We start from the raw sequence: 17,887 nt of genomic DNA, 5'->3' as shown, positions 1-17,887 counted from the left end.
GTCAATATGCATTTTCTCCTGTGTATTTCTTACACTGAACTTCTGCTATGATCTCTAACATCCAGTGAAAAGACAGGAAAGTAACCACATGACTTCAGCATGCCAAATCATGCTGAGGTGTGGAACAGCCAATCCTTGCAGAGCTGCTGAAGAAAGGAGTGGGGGAGGGAATTAAAAAATAATGCCTGTGTCTTAGGCTGTCACTCACAGCAAGGCGGAGGATTTGACAAAGTTTTTCTCAGTTTGTCAAAATTTATCTCACTGAACAATAAAAGAGGATTGCTCAGAGATGGATTAACTCTTTGTGGCAAGACTGGGCTCAAATGTTAGGAAATATTATACTCTACAGTATGATATAAAAAAAAAAAAAAAAAATGTTCGGGTTTACATCCACTTTAACTTTTCTGAGCCACAGCGCCAGGGATTAGAGTGTGGGCAGATATAGAGGGGTAGGGGTGGGTGGAAGAGGTGCAGTCGAGCCCTCTCTCCTCTCCCATGTGTGTGTGTGTGTGTGTGTAAGAATTTTTAGTGCTGGCTTTGGGCAGTATGAAAGAGTGTAATACACACTCTCGGTTTACACAGCTGCAGCCAGCAAGCCTGCTGGGAAGCCATAGTCTGGTCTGAAAAATGTGTCCGGGTTTAAGGCAGTCTGAAACCCGGCCGCTTGATTCCAAACCCGAACTGTCCGGGTGAATCCCGGACAGGTGGCAACCCTAAATATAGTCTACATCCTCCCACGGAATGGCGCCAGGGTTTAACAAGGAAGGGAACATGTAATATAGTCCACGTACTCCTACGGAGAGTTGCAAGGGTTTAACTGGGGATGGAACATGCAATGTAGGCCACATGCTCCCAAGGTGGGCCACCAGGGTTTAGCAAGGCATGGAACATATAATATAGTTCATGTTCTCCAACAGTGGGGTGCCAGGGTTTAACATGGGATGGTTAATGTAATATAGTCCATGTCCCCCCATGGTGGTGTGCCAGGATTTAACAAGGAAAGAATCATGTAATATAGTCCATGTCCTCCCAGAGCTGGGTGCCAGGGTTTAACTTGGGATGGAACATGCAATTTAGGCTACATCCTTCCAAGGTGGGTCGCCTGGGTTTAACAAGGCATGAAACGTATAATATAGTTCATGTCCTCCAATGGTGGGGTGCCAAGGTTTACCAAGGCATGGAACATGTAATATAGTTCATGTCCTCACACAGTGGGGTGCAAGGTTTAACGTGGGAGGGGAGTGTAATATGGTCCACGTCCTCCCACGGTGGGATGCCAGGCTTTACTGAGAGTTTACAGATAGGACAAATTATTTTACAACAAAGTTCCAACAAGAAGTAAAATGGAATATTAAAAAAAAAAGATCTCTTTATAAATAAAGTACAATGATAGTACAATGATAGATAAGGACTGTGATGACTTCTCACCTCTAATTTGCCTTTAAGATGTAAAAATGATGACTCTGGATGGGAAATGAAGCTGTGAAGAAGAAAGGCATTGTATTAATGGTATTGTATTAAATGGTAGAACATGATACAAAGGAAAAACATATGGACAGATAATATTAGTATAGGTAAAAGTTGGGTATATGATAGTATGGCCTCCTTTCCTAAGCACAGAAAAGTTTCTATAAAAAGTTTTCTATAAAAAAACTGTCAACCATTGCAATTATAATCCTCTGATACGCCTACCGAAAAACTAAAAAAAAAAACAAAAAAAAACAATTGTGATTAAAAGCCAAATTCAGCAGATAATCGTAAATTGCAAACAAAGGGTCCTAATCCAACCAATAATGATGCATAAATAGATCAGGCAGATTGTCTTGATTAATCCTGCTCCAAACTGGGTTATATTGACAGTAATAGAGGTCCTTACAGGAGGACTCCTCCCCTTTGTCTGTGACAGACAGATGAGTCATTATTGAGCGAAACAGACATCTGGTGATTTGCTACACTGTCAAGGTCTGCACCAATCTTATCCTCCCCGCAGGATCCCTATTGGTTCTCATGGTAAAAAAAAAAAAGCAGGCCATAGAAAAGGTTGTTTGTGGTTGGGAATCTAAAAGTTTCCAATTCATGTAACAAGTTGAATCTTTAAATAAAAAGTATTTTATTACTTTCTAAGCTGAATTCTTATAGTCAAATATGAAACTATTAAATCTCAATTATTTGTAATTTCCTAAAATAAGAAAATTCTTTAAAAAAAGAAAAAGTAAAAAAAAATAAAATAAAATGTGCAGCCTGGCAGGAAGGGGCCCCAGGTCCTGTCATAATCCAGATGGAGGTTGGTGGTCTGGGTAGCATTGGCAAATAAAAAGTATTTTTTTTTTCTTTTATAGTCAAATATGAAAATATTAAATCTCAATTATTTGGCCAATTTTAACTTCTTAAAAAAAAAAAAAAAGAAAAAAAAAGACATGTAGCCTGCCAGGAATGGGCCCCGGGCCCTGTCATAATCCGGAAGGTAGATTGGTGGTCTGGGTAGCATGGCGGCTCCTCTGGCACGTTCTTACCTCTAGATGCAGAGCAGTGAAGGATGAGCCCCCTGGTATCTCAACTACTTTTATATACACGCAATTGCTGCCCCAGCACATTCACTCTCTATATTTGGTGGATCAAACTCTGGCCGCAGCTGTAAAAATGTGTCAAGGATGCGATCTGCCATCCATGGGGGCATGGCGGGATATTATTGGCTGCTTGTGTACACACCACCATATGGACAAATCGTTAATGCTATGAGATCTGATGGCTGGTTATTACTGTGGGAGACGGAGATGTAACTGGAGCTTCTACAGACTGGAGAGCAGAGAGATGAGGACTTCACAATTTACACTCCAACGGTAACCAAAATCATTACCCGACAGATAGAGAGACACAGACTTAAGTGAGTGATAATTACCACAGGGATAGATACAAAGACAGATTGATAGATAGATAGATAGATAGATAGATAGATAGATAGATAGATAGATAGATAGATAGATAGATAGATAGATAGATAGATAGATAGATAATAAATAGCTAGATAATAGCTAGATATATAGATAATTGATAGATAGATAGATAGATAGATAGATAGATAGATAGATAGATAGATAGATAGATAGATAGATAGATAATAAATAGATAGATAATAGATAGATAGATAGATAGATAGATAGATAGATAGATAGATAGATAGATAGATAGATAGATCGATCTATAGATCTATAGATATGAGACAGACAGATAGATGAAAGAGATATCAATAGATAGATAGATAACAGATAAAAGAGAAATGAATAGAAAATAAAGAGACGAATAGATAGAAGATAAGAGAGAGCTTAATAAAAGAGAGAGAGAGATCAATAAATAAAAATAGATAAAAGATAGATAGATAGATAGATAGATAGATAGATAGATAGATAGATAGATAGATAGATAGATAGATAGATAGATAGATAGATAGATAGATCATAGATAGATAGATAGATAATAGATAGATAGATCATAGATAGATAGATAGATAGATAGATAGATAGATAATAGATAGATAGATCATAGATAGATAGATAGATAGATAGATAGATAGATAGATAGATAGATAGATAGATAGATAGATAGATTGATAGATAGATAGATATGATAACAGGGAGATGAAAAGAAATGAATAGAAAATAAAGAGACGAATAGATAGAAGATAAGAGAGAGCTTAATAAAAGAGAGAGAGAGATCAATAAATAAAAATAGATAAAAGATAGATAGATAGATAGATAGATAGATAGATAGATAGATAGATAGATAGATAGATAGATAGATAGATAGATAGATAGATAGATAGATAGATAGATAGATAGATATGATAACAGGGAGATGAAAAGATAAGAGTGGGAGGTCCATAGATAGATAGATAAGAGAGTGATCAATAGACAGATAGATAGATATTATTATTTATTATTATACAGGAATTATATAGCGCCAACAGTTTGCGCAGCGCTTTACAACATGAGGGCAGACGGTACAGTTACAATACAAATCAATACAGGAGGGATCAGAGGGCCCTGCTCCTTAGAGCTTACAATCTAGAAGGGAGAGTCAAGTGGAAACAAAAGGTAATAACTGTGGGGGATGAGCTGATGGAGAAAATGAAAATACACGTGTTAGGTGTGGGTAGGGTAGGCTTCTCTGAAGAGAAGGGTTTTCAGGGATCGTCTAGAAGCTAATAAAGTAGGAGATAAGCAGACAGATTGGGGTAGGGCATTCCATAGGATTGGAGAAGCTTTGGAAAAGTCCTGGAGGCGAGCATGGGAGGAGGTGACAAGGGAGCTAGAGAGCAGGAGGTCTTGAGAGGAACGAAGAGAACGAGTAGGTTGGTATTTAGAGACTAAGCTAGTGATGTAGCTGGGGGTGAAATTGTGGATGGCTTTGTACGTAGTTGTTAGTATTTTGAATTTAATTCTTTGGCCGAGCGGAAGCCAGTGGAGGGATTGACAGAGAGGAGTGGCAGACACGGAGCGGTTTGTAAGGTGGATGAGTCTGGCAGCAGCATTCATGATGGAGGGGATAGACTATGTAGAGGTAAGCCAATGAGGAGGGAGTTGCAGTAGTTGAGGCGAGAGATGACCAGCGAGTGAATTAAGAGCTTTGTTGTGTTGTTTAGAAAGGGGCGTATTTTGGAGATGTTGCAGAGGTTGAGGCGGCAGGATTTGGACAGTGATTGGATGTGTTGCTTGAAGGAGAGTTCAGAGTCTAGGACTACACCTAGAACCTTGGCATGTGGGGATGGGCTTATAGTTGTAGTAAGTTTGATTTTGGATAGATTGAGTTTGAGGAAGTGGTGTGACATCCAGACTGATATATCTGATAGTAAATTAGTGATACCTGAGGAGACAGAGGGAGTGAGCTGAGGGGTAGAGAAATAGATTTGGGTGTTGTCAGTATAGAGGTGGTATTGGAACCCATGGGTGGCTATAGGCTGACCCAGGGAAGAGGTGTAGATTGAAAATAGGAGAGGTCCAAGAACAGAACCCTGAGGGACCCCAACAGAGAAAGGAAAAGGAGAGGAGGAAGTAGAGTTGTAAGAAACGTTAAAGGTGCGGTTGGATAAGTAGGAAGAGATAAGTAGATAGATAAGAGAGTGATCAATAGATAGACTAATAACAGAAAGAGATAGATAGATAGATAGATAGATAGATAGATAGATAGATAGATAGATAGATAGATAGATAGATAGATAGATAGATAGATAGATAGATAAATAGATAGATAATAGCTAGATATATAGATATAGTTAGAAACTCTCTGTGGAAGTTTATTTTAAGGTTCAGAACATCATCACTAATAATTCATTTATATCTTTTCAAAGGACCTTTCCACTTAGAATAGACATCAGTGTGTCTTTATAGGGATGCTGGCGGGCAGAGTCTAATCCCTGCCTCAGAGTCTCATTCCTCCTGCTGCATTCCTTATAATGGACGCAGCACGTGTGTAGAGCCGGGAACTCTCTCAGGGGGTTTAACCCTCTTTTACCCACCAAACACATTTCCGTTCTAGGTGAAGTCTCAGCAGTTTTGTGTTGTATGAAATGTATGTTATATTTACTTTGATCTTATCATTTTGAAGGTATGATGTCTTCATAACAGAGAGGAAAAATCAAAACTTAATTTTTATTCCCATTTCATATCACAGGCACTTCAATTTCCTTTATTATGTGAAGGATTGCACTGATATATGTTTTTCTGCTTACAGTAATATATTCAACAATTTTATTTTACACAGCACCGCCTTCAGAACCATTGGATACATACATATAGATAGATAGAGAGAGAGAGAGAGAGAGAGAGAGATAGATAGATAGATAGATAGATAGATAGATAGATAGATAGATAGATAGATAGATAGATAGATAGATAGATAGATAGATATAGACAGATAGACAGATAGATAGATAGATAGATAGATAGATAGATAGATAGATAGATAGATAGATAGATAGATAGATAGATAGATAGATAGAGATAGACAGATAGATAGATAGACAATAATTGTAAGCGGCTCAGTCTCTTCTTTTATATGACAGATTACAATGATTTCTTTTATTCTACTGACTTTAATATATGGAATTATTTGGTTCTGTTGCAGGGTTCCTCCTCCGGAAGTATCTCAGGGAATTATATATCAGGGTGTGGATATTATTATCATACTATAAAGTGTGCAGAACAGAAGAGGAGTCCCTGGACACACCTGGCAGGAGACAGGTACACTTTATCGGAGGAACACCGTTCACAATCCATATCAACACCACAATCAGTGTCAGTGGTGGAATGTCATCTCATAGTATTGTCACTCTGAAAAATTCAGCAGAACTCCAACTATGTCTATATCCCCCACCCCCTTCCCCACCCCCATTTCAATCTTGCCAGGTTCTGGGGGCAATGATCCACTATCGGCTCTATAAGTCTTTCAAGGTCCGGGGGGGGGATTCTGTTCTCTCTACCTATCTATCTTCTCCAAACATTTTAATAAGAGCTCAGACTTCTTGTATATCTACATTGCAATACAGAGAATGGTGCTGATGGGGTGAGAGTCCCTTTGCTGCATCAGAAGGACTTATCATCTTTGTATTCACACCCTTCACGTCATAGTCTCTGTTTAATGTAGTGAACAAAATGCCTGAAAATGTATTCTCAATCTTATTTGTGTCACATATAGATATATTGTAATTGGCCGCACATTCATTATTACCTGTTCATTTAGTAGAGCGGGTGTCTTTTCAACCAATCGCTGACCAGAAAACAGGTAGTGCCCTCCCCTCTCCCTCACCCATGGCATCTTATTCCTCATATACACTCATATATTATACATATAATAATAAATAAAAAACCCATATATATATGTGTAGAGAGTGATATGTGTTGTAACTGTATATTTATGTATATATATATAGAGAGAGATACAGTGCATATATATATATAATTTATTTGTTTTTTTATTTTAATTTTTTTTAATATTTTTTTTTAGTTTAAACTTTATAAATGCTTTATATGTGTTTATAAAAGTTTTAAATATATTTGATAAAAATTCTCTGTTCTCCTGAATGGATTTATTGTAATTGACCACACATTTATTATTAACTGTTAATTTAGTAGAGTGTCTCTAACCAATTGCTGAGCAGAGGATAGGCAGTGCCCTCCCTTTCTCTCGCCGATGGCATCTCATTCCTCATATACCTTCATATATTATTGTTATATGATAATATATATATATATATATATATATATATATATATATATATATGTTTAATATATGTATATATACTTTATGTTTTTTTTAAATGCTGTGTTGTGTTTATATAAGATTTGAATATACTTGAAATAAATGCGTGAAATAGAAATTCTCTTTTCGTCTTTTCCATTTATTTGTGTGCAAGTTTTGGGCCGTGGTGCAGATTCTTATTCATAGTACGTGTGTTCCGGGCAGGAACTCACCCCTATGAAATCTTCGCATTAGGGCAAATACCAATGGTATTTTTGGCATTGGTGGAATCTGAACAGTGGTACAGTTACCATTTGAGAAGTGTTTTGCTGATTATCTATTTGAAGCTACAGAAGGTTGACCTGTGTTCTGTATTATACCTTATGTCAAGTTTATGTCAGTGTAAAATGCATATTGCCCATAGGCGTGCGCAGGGGGTGTACCGGATGTGCCTAATCACTCCGTGCACATTAGTATTATCACTTTGTTTGCCAGCAGAGAGATGGGAAAGGTCTCCCACTGACCAGCTTACCAGCTTTGCCATAAGTGTGTGTGTATGTAAATTAGTAAAAGAAGCAAAGCTTAAGACCCCTTTCACACTGAGCCACGGCCACGTTAGGCCTAAATCGCCGCTCGTTTTAGCGGCGCTTTAGCGCTGTTCAAGCGGCACTTTTAGGCCGTTAGCGGGGCACTTTTAACCCTCGCTAGCGACCGAAGAAAGGGTTAAAAGCACCCATGTTGCGGTGCTTCCGAATCGCTTTTAAGGCGCTGCCCATTAATTTCAATAGGCAGGGCACTTTGGGAGTGCTGTATATAGCGCTCCCAAACCGCCCCAAAGGTGCTGCTTGCAGGACCTTTCCTAATATCCCGCAAGCGCACCGCCCCAGTGTGAAAAGACACACTGAAATGAATGAGAGGAGCTTTTCAGGCGTTATTTAGAGGCTGTTTCTAGCGATTAAATGCCTGAAAACCGCCTCAGTGTGAAAGGGGTCTTACTTTGCAAAGAATACCCAATCACATGCAAGACAAATTTAAAAAAAAACAGCATTTTTGCTTGCACATGATTGGATGATGGAAGTCAGCTGAGTTTCTGCTCATTTACTAAGCTCTGGAGCAGCTGCTCTTGCTGAGTGCAACTGCACTTTGCCCAATGCACATTATATTTGCCTTTAGTAAATCAACCTCTTTAATTCCACCCATGTCCTTGGGAAAACATAAAGAAAAACTTATAATACATTTTTTTTTTTTTTATGATAAGTTTTTCTTTACATTTTCTCAAGGACATGGGTGGAATCAAAGGTGTTGCATTACTAAAGGCAAATATACTGTGCATTGGGCAAAGTGCAGTTGCACTCAGAAAGAGCAGTTGCTCCAGAGCTTAGTAAATGTGCAGAAACTCAGCTGACTTCCATCATCCAATCATGTGCAAGCAAAAATGCAGTTTTTTTTTTCCAGTTGCTCCAGAGCTTAGTAAATGAGGGGAAGCTCTGCTATTGCTTCAGAAGCACTGCAACGCGAGAGTTTTTAACCCCTTCTTTGTGGTTAAATGCGCCCAGCTAGCGGCTGAAAAGCGCCACTTAAACAACGCTAAAGTGCCGCTAATACGAGCGGCCCCAGTGTGAAAGGGGTCTAAGGTATAAAGGGTTACAAATATTCATCAAGTCTATCAAAGCGTCAAACAATGAATATTGTGCAACAGACTCTTGTCTCTGGTTACAGTAAAATGGAGTAACAAATAGTAACAAATAACTTACCATAAGGCAACTATTTGTTGGCGTGACATAAGAAAAATCTGAAATTTTCCTTAAAATTAACTAGATAAGAATATTACTTTGGTGTACAGCAAGACCTTGGATTGTGAGCATAATTTGTTCTAAAAACATGCTTGTAATCCAAAGCACTTGTATATCAAAGCAAATTTCCCCATAAGAAATAATGGAAACTCAAATGATTCGTTCCAAAACCATTTATTCATAGGTCCTTCAGTTTATAGTCCATAAAAAAAGATCACAGCAATGTGACCAGGTTGTGTAACCATAAAATGTCCATCCACAAATGGAAGCCTCCACAAGGGGATTAGAAGCAAAATCCAGCAGGAGCTACAGGGTATAAAAGAGAAGAGAGGCGCCTCTAAGTGTAGCAATATGTTGCTAAATGTTGTACCTTCATTAAATGTAATCATATTGCTACACTTAGAGGCTCCTCTCTTCTCTTTTATACTCAGTTGTGACTTGACGCTACTTGTATATCAAGACATCGCTTGTATATCAAGTCAAAATGTATTAAAAAGTTTTCCTTGTCTTGCAAAACGCTCTCAAACCAAGTTACTCTCAAACCAAGGTTTTACTGTATATCAATCGTTGTAAGGCAAAAGTACAATCGTAAGGAAGCTCTGAGCCAGCACGCACAATCAACTGTTGGAACCATATCACAATAATTGAACCTACATTTGCAATAATCTGTCTAGGGCAGTCATGGTGAACCTTGGCACCCCAGATGTTTTGGAACTACATTTCCCATGATGCTCATGCACTCTGCAGTGTAGATGAGTATTATGGGAAATGTAGTTCCAAAACATCTGGGGAGCCAAGGTTCGCCATCACTGGTCTAGGGTGAGCTGTGGAGGGGCTAAACCGGGGACATTGAGACAGAATTTTTTTTGTGCATCAGTTTTAGTAGATTTCCCCCTATATGTCTGGATCAGACTGGGTAAAGCAAGATCACAGTGTTGTAGGTCATGATGAAACAAAATCACTTGCATATTCATGCCACCATTGCAGGGTGATCAGCTGTGGAAAATCAGTGGGTTATCTGTCCTCTATTGTAAAGTACTCTATATCAGAGAGGTGTATAGGACTCCAACTGCTCTGTGCCTGGACTGTGCAGATCATAATGTAACATGGCCAATCCCAGTGTGATATATTGCTACAGTGTAGCCCACATTCTGACACTGATGAACGTTTCTTTATGAGGGCAGATTGCATGGAAGGTCATCTACATGTTATACTGTAACAAGGTTGCAGCAAGTCATATTGATACTGAAAATTGACAGTTACAGTTGCCCATTACATATGCCTAATTAACATAAAATTTTAAAAAAACTGTCATTATAATATTTATTATGTAAATCACTCAGTACAATAAACTTTAATGCAAGGATAAGGATCTTTATTTTCAGCCATGAGTCTGTTATTTATTAATCTCATTGGCTGGGAGTGGTGCTCCGTATTTTAAAAATAAGGATCTTTTTTCCCGTTGTGTTAAATTTGCGACTTGAGCTCAAAGATGAATTGAAATCTCTTCCCATTCGTACACATATTCGTGGTCATCATTCGGTTTGTGCACGTGAAGAACATTGTTGCTATTAAAGGTCAATGAGTGACACGCAAACCTCTCCGGTTGGGTCCCAGCTTCTACTTATAGCAAGATATTTGTCACCCGATCTTGTAATGAAATATTCCTTGACCTACCACACAGGGTCATCCAAGCTGGAGGAGACCATTCTGAGCTGCTGAAATCATCCTTGTATTAAAAGGACGAGACACAGAGGGGCGGCTACCAAAATCTCACTTTATTTTCGAGATGGTAAATCGTAAGCTCTTCGGTCTTCTCTGGTAAACTGGTGACTAAATATCATTAATAATAACAATTATAATACCAATATCATTCATTTCATTACATTGTTTTTATTTAATGTACTTAACTTGTCAGTCCTTCCTGGCCTTGAAGACCAATGATATGTCCACCTTATGGTTCTTTGTGTGACTATCAACTACACATTACAATCTTCCATCACCTCTGAGCCCAAAGGTGATCATCAAAACTCAGACTTGATTTTCTATTATTACTCTAAATTTATATAGTGCCAACATCTCCTGCAGTGCTCTGCTATGTGAGCACACACAGGAACCCCAATAATGGTCTTTCAGCAATGGAGGTAGCCTTTTCTCATGTATGGAAGAAAAACAGCCACACACCACCAGGAACTTGAATGAAGAAGAATCCTTTATTCACATGTGCCAGAGGTAAACAGGATACACAGAATGCAAGTCCGTTTCACACAAACTCAACACGCTTGTTCACTTCTAGCCTTTTCTTATGGAGGAGTAATTGTGTATGAGCTTCAAACGTATTATTTTAACGCTATCAGTAGGCATACATGTTTTCCTGGATGTTTATTGTTCTCTAAAAATAAAGAAAACATACAAAGTACCAAAAATTATGGATCTCATTGCAGAAGGTCTCAAGAAGAAGCTTCAACTTTCCAGACTGATTGTGGTTCTTCTTCACACCCACCAGATCTGAAATCTCAGAATTTTATGCCGCTCTCTGGAAATCTCCAGAACTTTGAAGTATTTTTCCACAGCCTCTTTAGATATCCTCCAGGAGTGTGTAATAATTGACCAGCTCTCTGGATACTCTGGAAACCTCAAGAGCTTTGAGTTATTCTTCAAAAGATATCCTTCAGGGGTGTCTGATCATTGACCAGCTCTCTGGATACTCTGGACACCTTTGACATTTTGAGGTATTTCGGTAAAGCTTCTTGAAATATCCTCTAATGCCCCGTACACACGGTCGGATTTTCCGACGGAAAATGTGTGATAGGACCTTGTTGTCGGAAATTCCGACCGTGTGTAGGCTCCATCACACATTTTCCATCGGATTTTCTGACACACAAAGTTTGAGAGCAGGATATAAAATTTTCCAACAACAAAATCCGTTGTCGGAAATTCCGATCGTGTGTACACAAATCCGACGGACAAAGTGCCACACATGCTCAGACTAAATAAAGAGAGGAAAGCTATTGGCCACTGCCCCGTTTATAGTCCCGACGTACGTGTTTTACGTCACCGCGTTCAGAACAATCGGATTTTCCGACAACTTTGTGTGACCGTGTGTATGCAAGACAAGTTTGAGCCAACATCCGTCGGAAAAAATCCTAGGATTTTGTTGTCGGAATGTCCGAACAAAGTCCGACTGTGTGTACGGGGCATAAGATAATTGACCAGCCCTCTGGATATTCTGGACACCTCAAGAGCTTTGAGCTATTCTTCAAAGCTTCTTTAGATATCCTCCCGAAGTGTCTGATAATTGACGAGCTCTCTGGATACTCTGGACACCTTTGAAATTTTGTGGTATTTCTGTAAAGCTTCTTGAGATATCCTCCCGAAGTCTCTGATAATTGACCAGCTCTCTGGATACTCTGGACACCTCTAGAGCTTTAAGGTATTTCTCCAAAGTTTCTTAAAGTATAACTAAAGGCAAAACTTTTTTCGTTTTTGATAGAGGGGAGAGAGATTAGAATCCCTGTCAGTTTTAATTGCTGTTTGTCCTGTTTACCATTATCATTGAAGGTAAAAGTAAAAGAAAATCTCATATTTTGGGTTGTCCCCAGAAAAGTAATATAGAGGAAATCTTCCAATGGGGACACTAGTTCTTGGTGATCTGGAGGGTCCCCAAGAGATTCCCTTAATTTGCAGAGATTTCCTCTCACTTCCTGTTTGGCAGAAAGTGAAGGTAAGTTTCCCCAATGGGACAAAGATGGCAAAAATAAACTTTACAGGGTTTATAACCCTCCCTTATTCTCTCCAAAATTAAGAAAAGGGTTTGCCTATAGTTCTACTTTAAGATATCCTCCAGGGGTGTCTGATCATTGACCAGCTCTATGGATACTCTAAAACCTCAGGAGTTTTGAGGTATTTCTCCAAAGCCTCTTTAGATATCCTCCAAGAGTGTCTTATCATTGATAATTGACCAGCTCTCTGGATACTCTGGACACCTCCAGAGCTTTGAGGTATTTATTCCAAGCTTCTTAAGATATCTTCCTGGGATGTCTGATCATTGGCCAGCTCTCTAAACACTCTGAACACTTCTGGAGCCTTGACACATTTCTCCAGTGTCTCTCTAGATATGCTCCTGGTCATCCACTTCCCATCCTCTTCTACTTTCCTGGGAAATATCCCCCTCTTCATGTCCATACCTGGACAGATATCAAAACAATATTAAACAGCCTCATGTAAAAAAAAAAGTCTACAATAAGAGGGGTAAAATTACAGCAGGGGAGACTATATAGAGTAGAAGAAAAAAGTAGTTTCCATTTGGTTTCTACCAAAATAGAGTAGCCCTTTACTTTAACTGGCAAGAGGCTGGAGAGGGGGCATTCTTTAATAAGGTGACATCATTGGGCTTTAATGTTTCTTTTGCTTTTTTTAATATTTTTTATTTGCAATCCTTCAACACAACATTTATAATCTGGAAAAAAAGAGCCTTATTTAGAAGTAGTATGTGGGGCAGCAACTATTTTTAGGTCTTACTAAGAAAATGTTTTGCTCTGTAATATTTGTGTATTTGTATCTCTGTTGCAAATCACTAATACTACTAAAAAAAATACAAGCCTCAACTATAAAGAAAAATATTTTCCACCCTACATCAACCAAACATATTGTTTTGCGCATGAAAGACTTGACCAATGTAATAGTTTGCTGTGGATTTCACAGACTGTCTACAACAATCCTTCCGAGACAAATGCACAAAAATGACCCAAATTCTGTAAGTATTAGTTCAAAAGAACCACTGTCCTGGGACCTCAACAGGTCTATCCAGCAAAGCGGAGTCAAGGTCAGCCCTACAGTAAACGTGCAGTCAGCGCAACCAATCAAAATTCATTTTTCTGATATCAGATATCTCCTAATTGGTTCCGACAGGTTAAAGAGAGGCCCGAAGCAAAAGGAAAAAAAATTAGGCGAAGGGCAGGCATGACTGGGCTAGCAGGGTAGTACAGCAGTTAGTAGGTTAATGGTAAAATGGTCAGTGGTCAGGCATAAGGGGCTGTAGACATTAAAGTGAAGGCTGAGGGGGTACTTCGGGGCAGACGGATGTTTAAGAAGCTTCCCACCCTCCCGCCTTGTGGATATTGGACTTGTTGGTAGTTGTTGTGTTATGGCGGTTGGGAACCTTGGAGGCATCCAAATTTTGCCGTGTAAGATCAGAGTAAGGACCTGTCTCTGGTATGGCATCCTATGGTTAATCCCAGTTAATGGTGGTTTAACAGAAATTTGTGGAGATGGAGGTGTCAGCAGAAATTTGGTATTGTCCTTGAGCCGGTGTTCTGTAGCTGAGGACCTTCAAGTGGTTCTGCTGATACAAATTTTGTGTTGGTTTGGTAGTGCCTCCAAGGATCAGCAACCTGGGGGTCATTATTGTTATTGTTCTATATTTCTGTTAGGAATAGATGTAAGGAATGTTGATATGTTGTTTATTGTTAGTAAATGGCTTCTACGGCCCATTTTGCCAGGTGTATCATTTTTAGTGATAAGTGGGGTTTACTGGGCTGTAGTGGTCTATAGGAGCACATTTAGAACTACCTCTGGTATGCCTTAGTGAAGCACTTTTCACTTTGCTGAATAGGCCTGCTAGCTCTTCTCAAATCCTTCCTTGGGGACCCCAAATGTGATCTTTGCTGAGGCAGGGACACATCAGTAAACAAAATTCCTAATTCTACAAAGCTTTGAAAACCCCCATACGAAGTCTGGATGTCACTTTTAGTAATAGAAAATGGGAGTCCAGACACAAAGGACCATTGTCCTATTTTATGGAGTAAGATGGTTCAAAGTGCAGAAACCCACCAGAAGATCATCCAATCACATTTCAGGATAATGGGGCTAAGGGAATTCTGATTGTTATCTGTTATGCTGCTTTGTCCTTACAATCCAACCCAAATGTTGTGTGAATAGCTGAACAAATGTGTAATAATGAATTAGGAGCATTGTTTGAAGTCTTGTCTCAGCATCCTCATATGCTCAAGGATGCAATGCAGGGAAGTTAAATTTTGATTTGTACTAGGGGGCTGAACAAGACCCCTAAGTTGAACAAATCCATTCATTCTAGTAGATATACAAAAAACAAAACAAAACAAAAAAAAACCTTACTTGCAATTTATTAAAGAGTAACTACACTTTTGTTGGGAATAAACATTCCCCATTGGGTTATCTATGCACATTGCAGGGATTTTAACTACCTTTGTTGCAGATTCCTACCTTTTGTTATTCTAAAGTAGCTGTTTGTCTGTGCCCATGTGCATCTTTATGGGAGTGCTTTTATCATTAAGAATCAGCTGCTGCACCTGCAGGGCTCTAATGAGGAAAGTGGTAGGGTCTGCATCCCTTTAGACATGATTTGCCTTTGGGAGTATCTCACTAAAAAGTACATATTTTTTGCAGGAGATACCAAAAATATGACTTGTATCTAATGGCAGACTTCTGGTAAAATCAATGAGCCAATCACACAATCGGGAAATTACATTTTCAGGGGGCGTTCTGTATACTATCTGTGTACAGGACGCCTCCATATAGCCATATTGCATTGCATTTTTACAGAAAATTACAGAGCTGCAGATTAAAACATTCAATTACAATATGACTAAGTCGCAATTGTACACGCTATATTATTTACACAAAAGTGGAGTTACCTTTTAAAAAAGAATGTCACTAAGTATTTGAAGATGAGTACCTCAACCTCTTTCTGTGACCAAAAAAACAGCTTCTTGCAGTGTACCCATATCACTTATAGTCATACACATGTGAATAAACAAAAAAAATAAAATAATGGCCATGCCTTTTCCATATGGGGCAGGGCGCAGACACAGCATGTCTGCCAATGATCTTAGAAAGGCAAGCACATGCACCAAATCAGGGGCGTACATACAAGGGTCACAGTGGTGGCCATTGCGACCCAGCCCCCTGCTTAAATAGGAGAGTGGCGGCATGTAAAGGAACCGATTCCTCCATGCAGCCGCTGAACCCTCCTCTGCCTCCTGCAGACATTTAGCAGCTGCAAGAGGGAAATGGAGGGCATCGGCTCCTCCATATGCTGCTCCTGTGGCCTCCCTATGCCTGTTCTTCTGCCCCTGGGCTTCTGTGTCCTTCCCTGCCCCCCCCCCCTCGCTGCCGGTTTCCCCCTCCCACCTCCAGCCAGCTGCTGCAGGGGATCTGTCAGGATAGAGAGCGGGGAAGAAGCCTGTAAATGTGTCATTTACCGGCCCCTTCCTTGTTTTAATGAATAGAGTCAGTGATCGGTACTGATCACATTTTTTATTTTTATTTTATTCATTCATAGCTCAGTTTATGAATAAATGGGAAGCTCTTCCTGTTCATTAATTCTGTGCAGCCGAGGCTACAGAGAAAAGGAACGGATGAATCTGTCCTCCATCCCTTTCTCTGTCTCAAAAGTGAAATATTTCACCAAAGCCCTAAAAAATATGTAAAAAAAAAAAACTAACAAAAAATAAAATTGTAACAAAAATTAATTGGTAATAAATTATAAAAAAAAAAACTACTGACACCAGTGGCAAAATTACCCGGGTCGCACTTGTGACTGGGCTTCTCCCATCGTGGGGGGACCCCAAAACGGCAGGAAGGTGGCCTGCTGCAAGACTGTAATAAATGGTCCCATTATGGGAGTAAAGGGCCCCGGGATCAGTGGCAAAGGCCCCGGTCGGGGGGCTAGGGGGGCCCTTCATATCTTCTTGGACCGAGGCCCTGAAGGTTCTAGTTACGCCTCTGCACCAAATGACTAGATTGATTACACCAAGATCTTATAGATTATATCAAGGGATCTAAGCCAAACATTTTACTTTCAGAACCCTGATTTCCTTTACAATGAGTACCAGTTTGTGAGTCACATGCAGGTAAGGTAAACACTGACACTGCCGAGCATTTGCAAAGGTCTAAGGTTTATTAACACTGTAAATTTAAGACAACATCATTTAATGACAAAGTGAGAAAGATTTCACATTATGTGCTTGTCTTTGTTCACCTTGAGGCTCAGTCACTCCCTCATTCCTCGCTCTTGGTGGTCTTGATGACATCTCGTGTTTTAACCCGAAGCTTGTTGACCTGGGACTCAGCAACGTCGGCACGTTCTTCGGCCTCCTCCAGCTCATGCTGGATCTTGCGGTACTTGGACAGGTTAACATTGGATTGCTCCTCCTAAGATTTGACAAAAGAGAAGAAGAAGAGATCATCCATTAAGCACTATCCATTGCTAAGCCTTAATGGTCAACTCCACCAAAAATTCCAGTTTTGCATAGTTACTATTACACTAACATGGTACAGTTCAGTCCAACTGTCAAAACCATCACAATATGTGGCATTCTCAGTAATGTGGAATAAACAAATAATTGGGGTGTTTGGAGAGTGACAGCTTCATTATGAATCTGTGGGGTGGGTGGGGTGGGGCAGAGACAGTCTGTCAAGGAAGGAGAATGTGGTTCAACACACTGGTGGTGGGCTATAAAATTAAATAACCAAGGCTGACTTGGCTACATTTTGCAAAATGACACTATTAATGTACTGTTATCTGCAAATAATTAGGATATAAGCTCTTATACAGATATATGGCTGCAGCTTTACATGGCAAAACTATGTATAGCAAGAGCAGCAACAAAGGTATCAACATGACTTCTGTCACAAATCCTAAAAAACAAGTTTTTTTTCCCCTCATTTTAGGATAGTGGGCAAACCATGCAAAGCATTGCTTTCTGTACCCCTTTGGCCAAATGAAGAAATTCTCATTTATAAAACAAAAACAGCTAAAGGAGCCATTTATACTGTTGGCCATCTTCAGTGTAGTGAATAATTTGCCATAAAATGTGATC

At 39.4% G+C, this 17,887-nt stretch overlaps 2 protein-coding genes across 2 annotated transcripts in view; both read right to left on the bottom strand.

Moving 5' to 3' along the window:
* Positions 1–2,602, bottom strand: part of LOC141113586 (myosin-4-like) — a 34,167-nt gene extending 31,565 nt beyond the window's left edge. Inside the window, exons 1-2 of the mRNA XM_073606783.1 lie at positions 2,514–2,602; positions 1,429–1,480 (exon numbers count right to left, since the gene is read on the bottom strand). The gene's annotated coding sequence lies outside the window, so the exon portion shown is untranslated. The remainder of the gene's footprint in view (positions 1–1,428; positions 1,481–2,513) is intronic.
* Positions 2,603–16,943: 14,341 nt separating this feature from the next.
* LOC141113584 (myosin-4) overlaps positions 16,944–17,887 on the bottom strand; it is a 58,100-nt gene continuing 57,156 nt past the window's right edge. The window contains exon 40 of the mRNA XM_073606781.1: positions 16,944–17,219. Within this exon, the coding sequence (XP_073462882.1) occupies positions 17,067–17,219 (153 nt within the window). The 3' untranslated portion in view covers positions 16,944–17,066. The remainder of the gene's footprint in view (positions 17,220–17,887) is intronic.

This window comes from Aquarana catesbeiana, linkage group LG12 (assembly GCF_042186555.1).
Source record: "Aquarana catesbeiana isolate 2022-GZ linkage group LG12, ASM4218655v1, whole genome shotgun sequence".
NCBI classification, from domain to species: Eukaryota; Metazoa; Chordata; class Amphibia; order Anura; family Ranidae; genus Aquarana; species Aquarana catesbeiana.
This window is presented reverse-complemented; position numbering and strand designations above follow the sequence as displayed.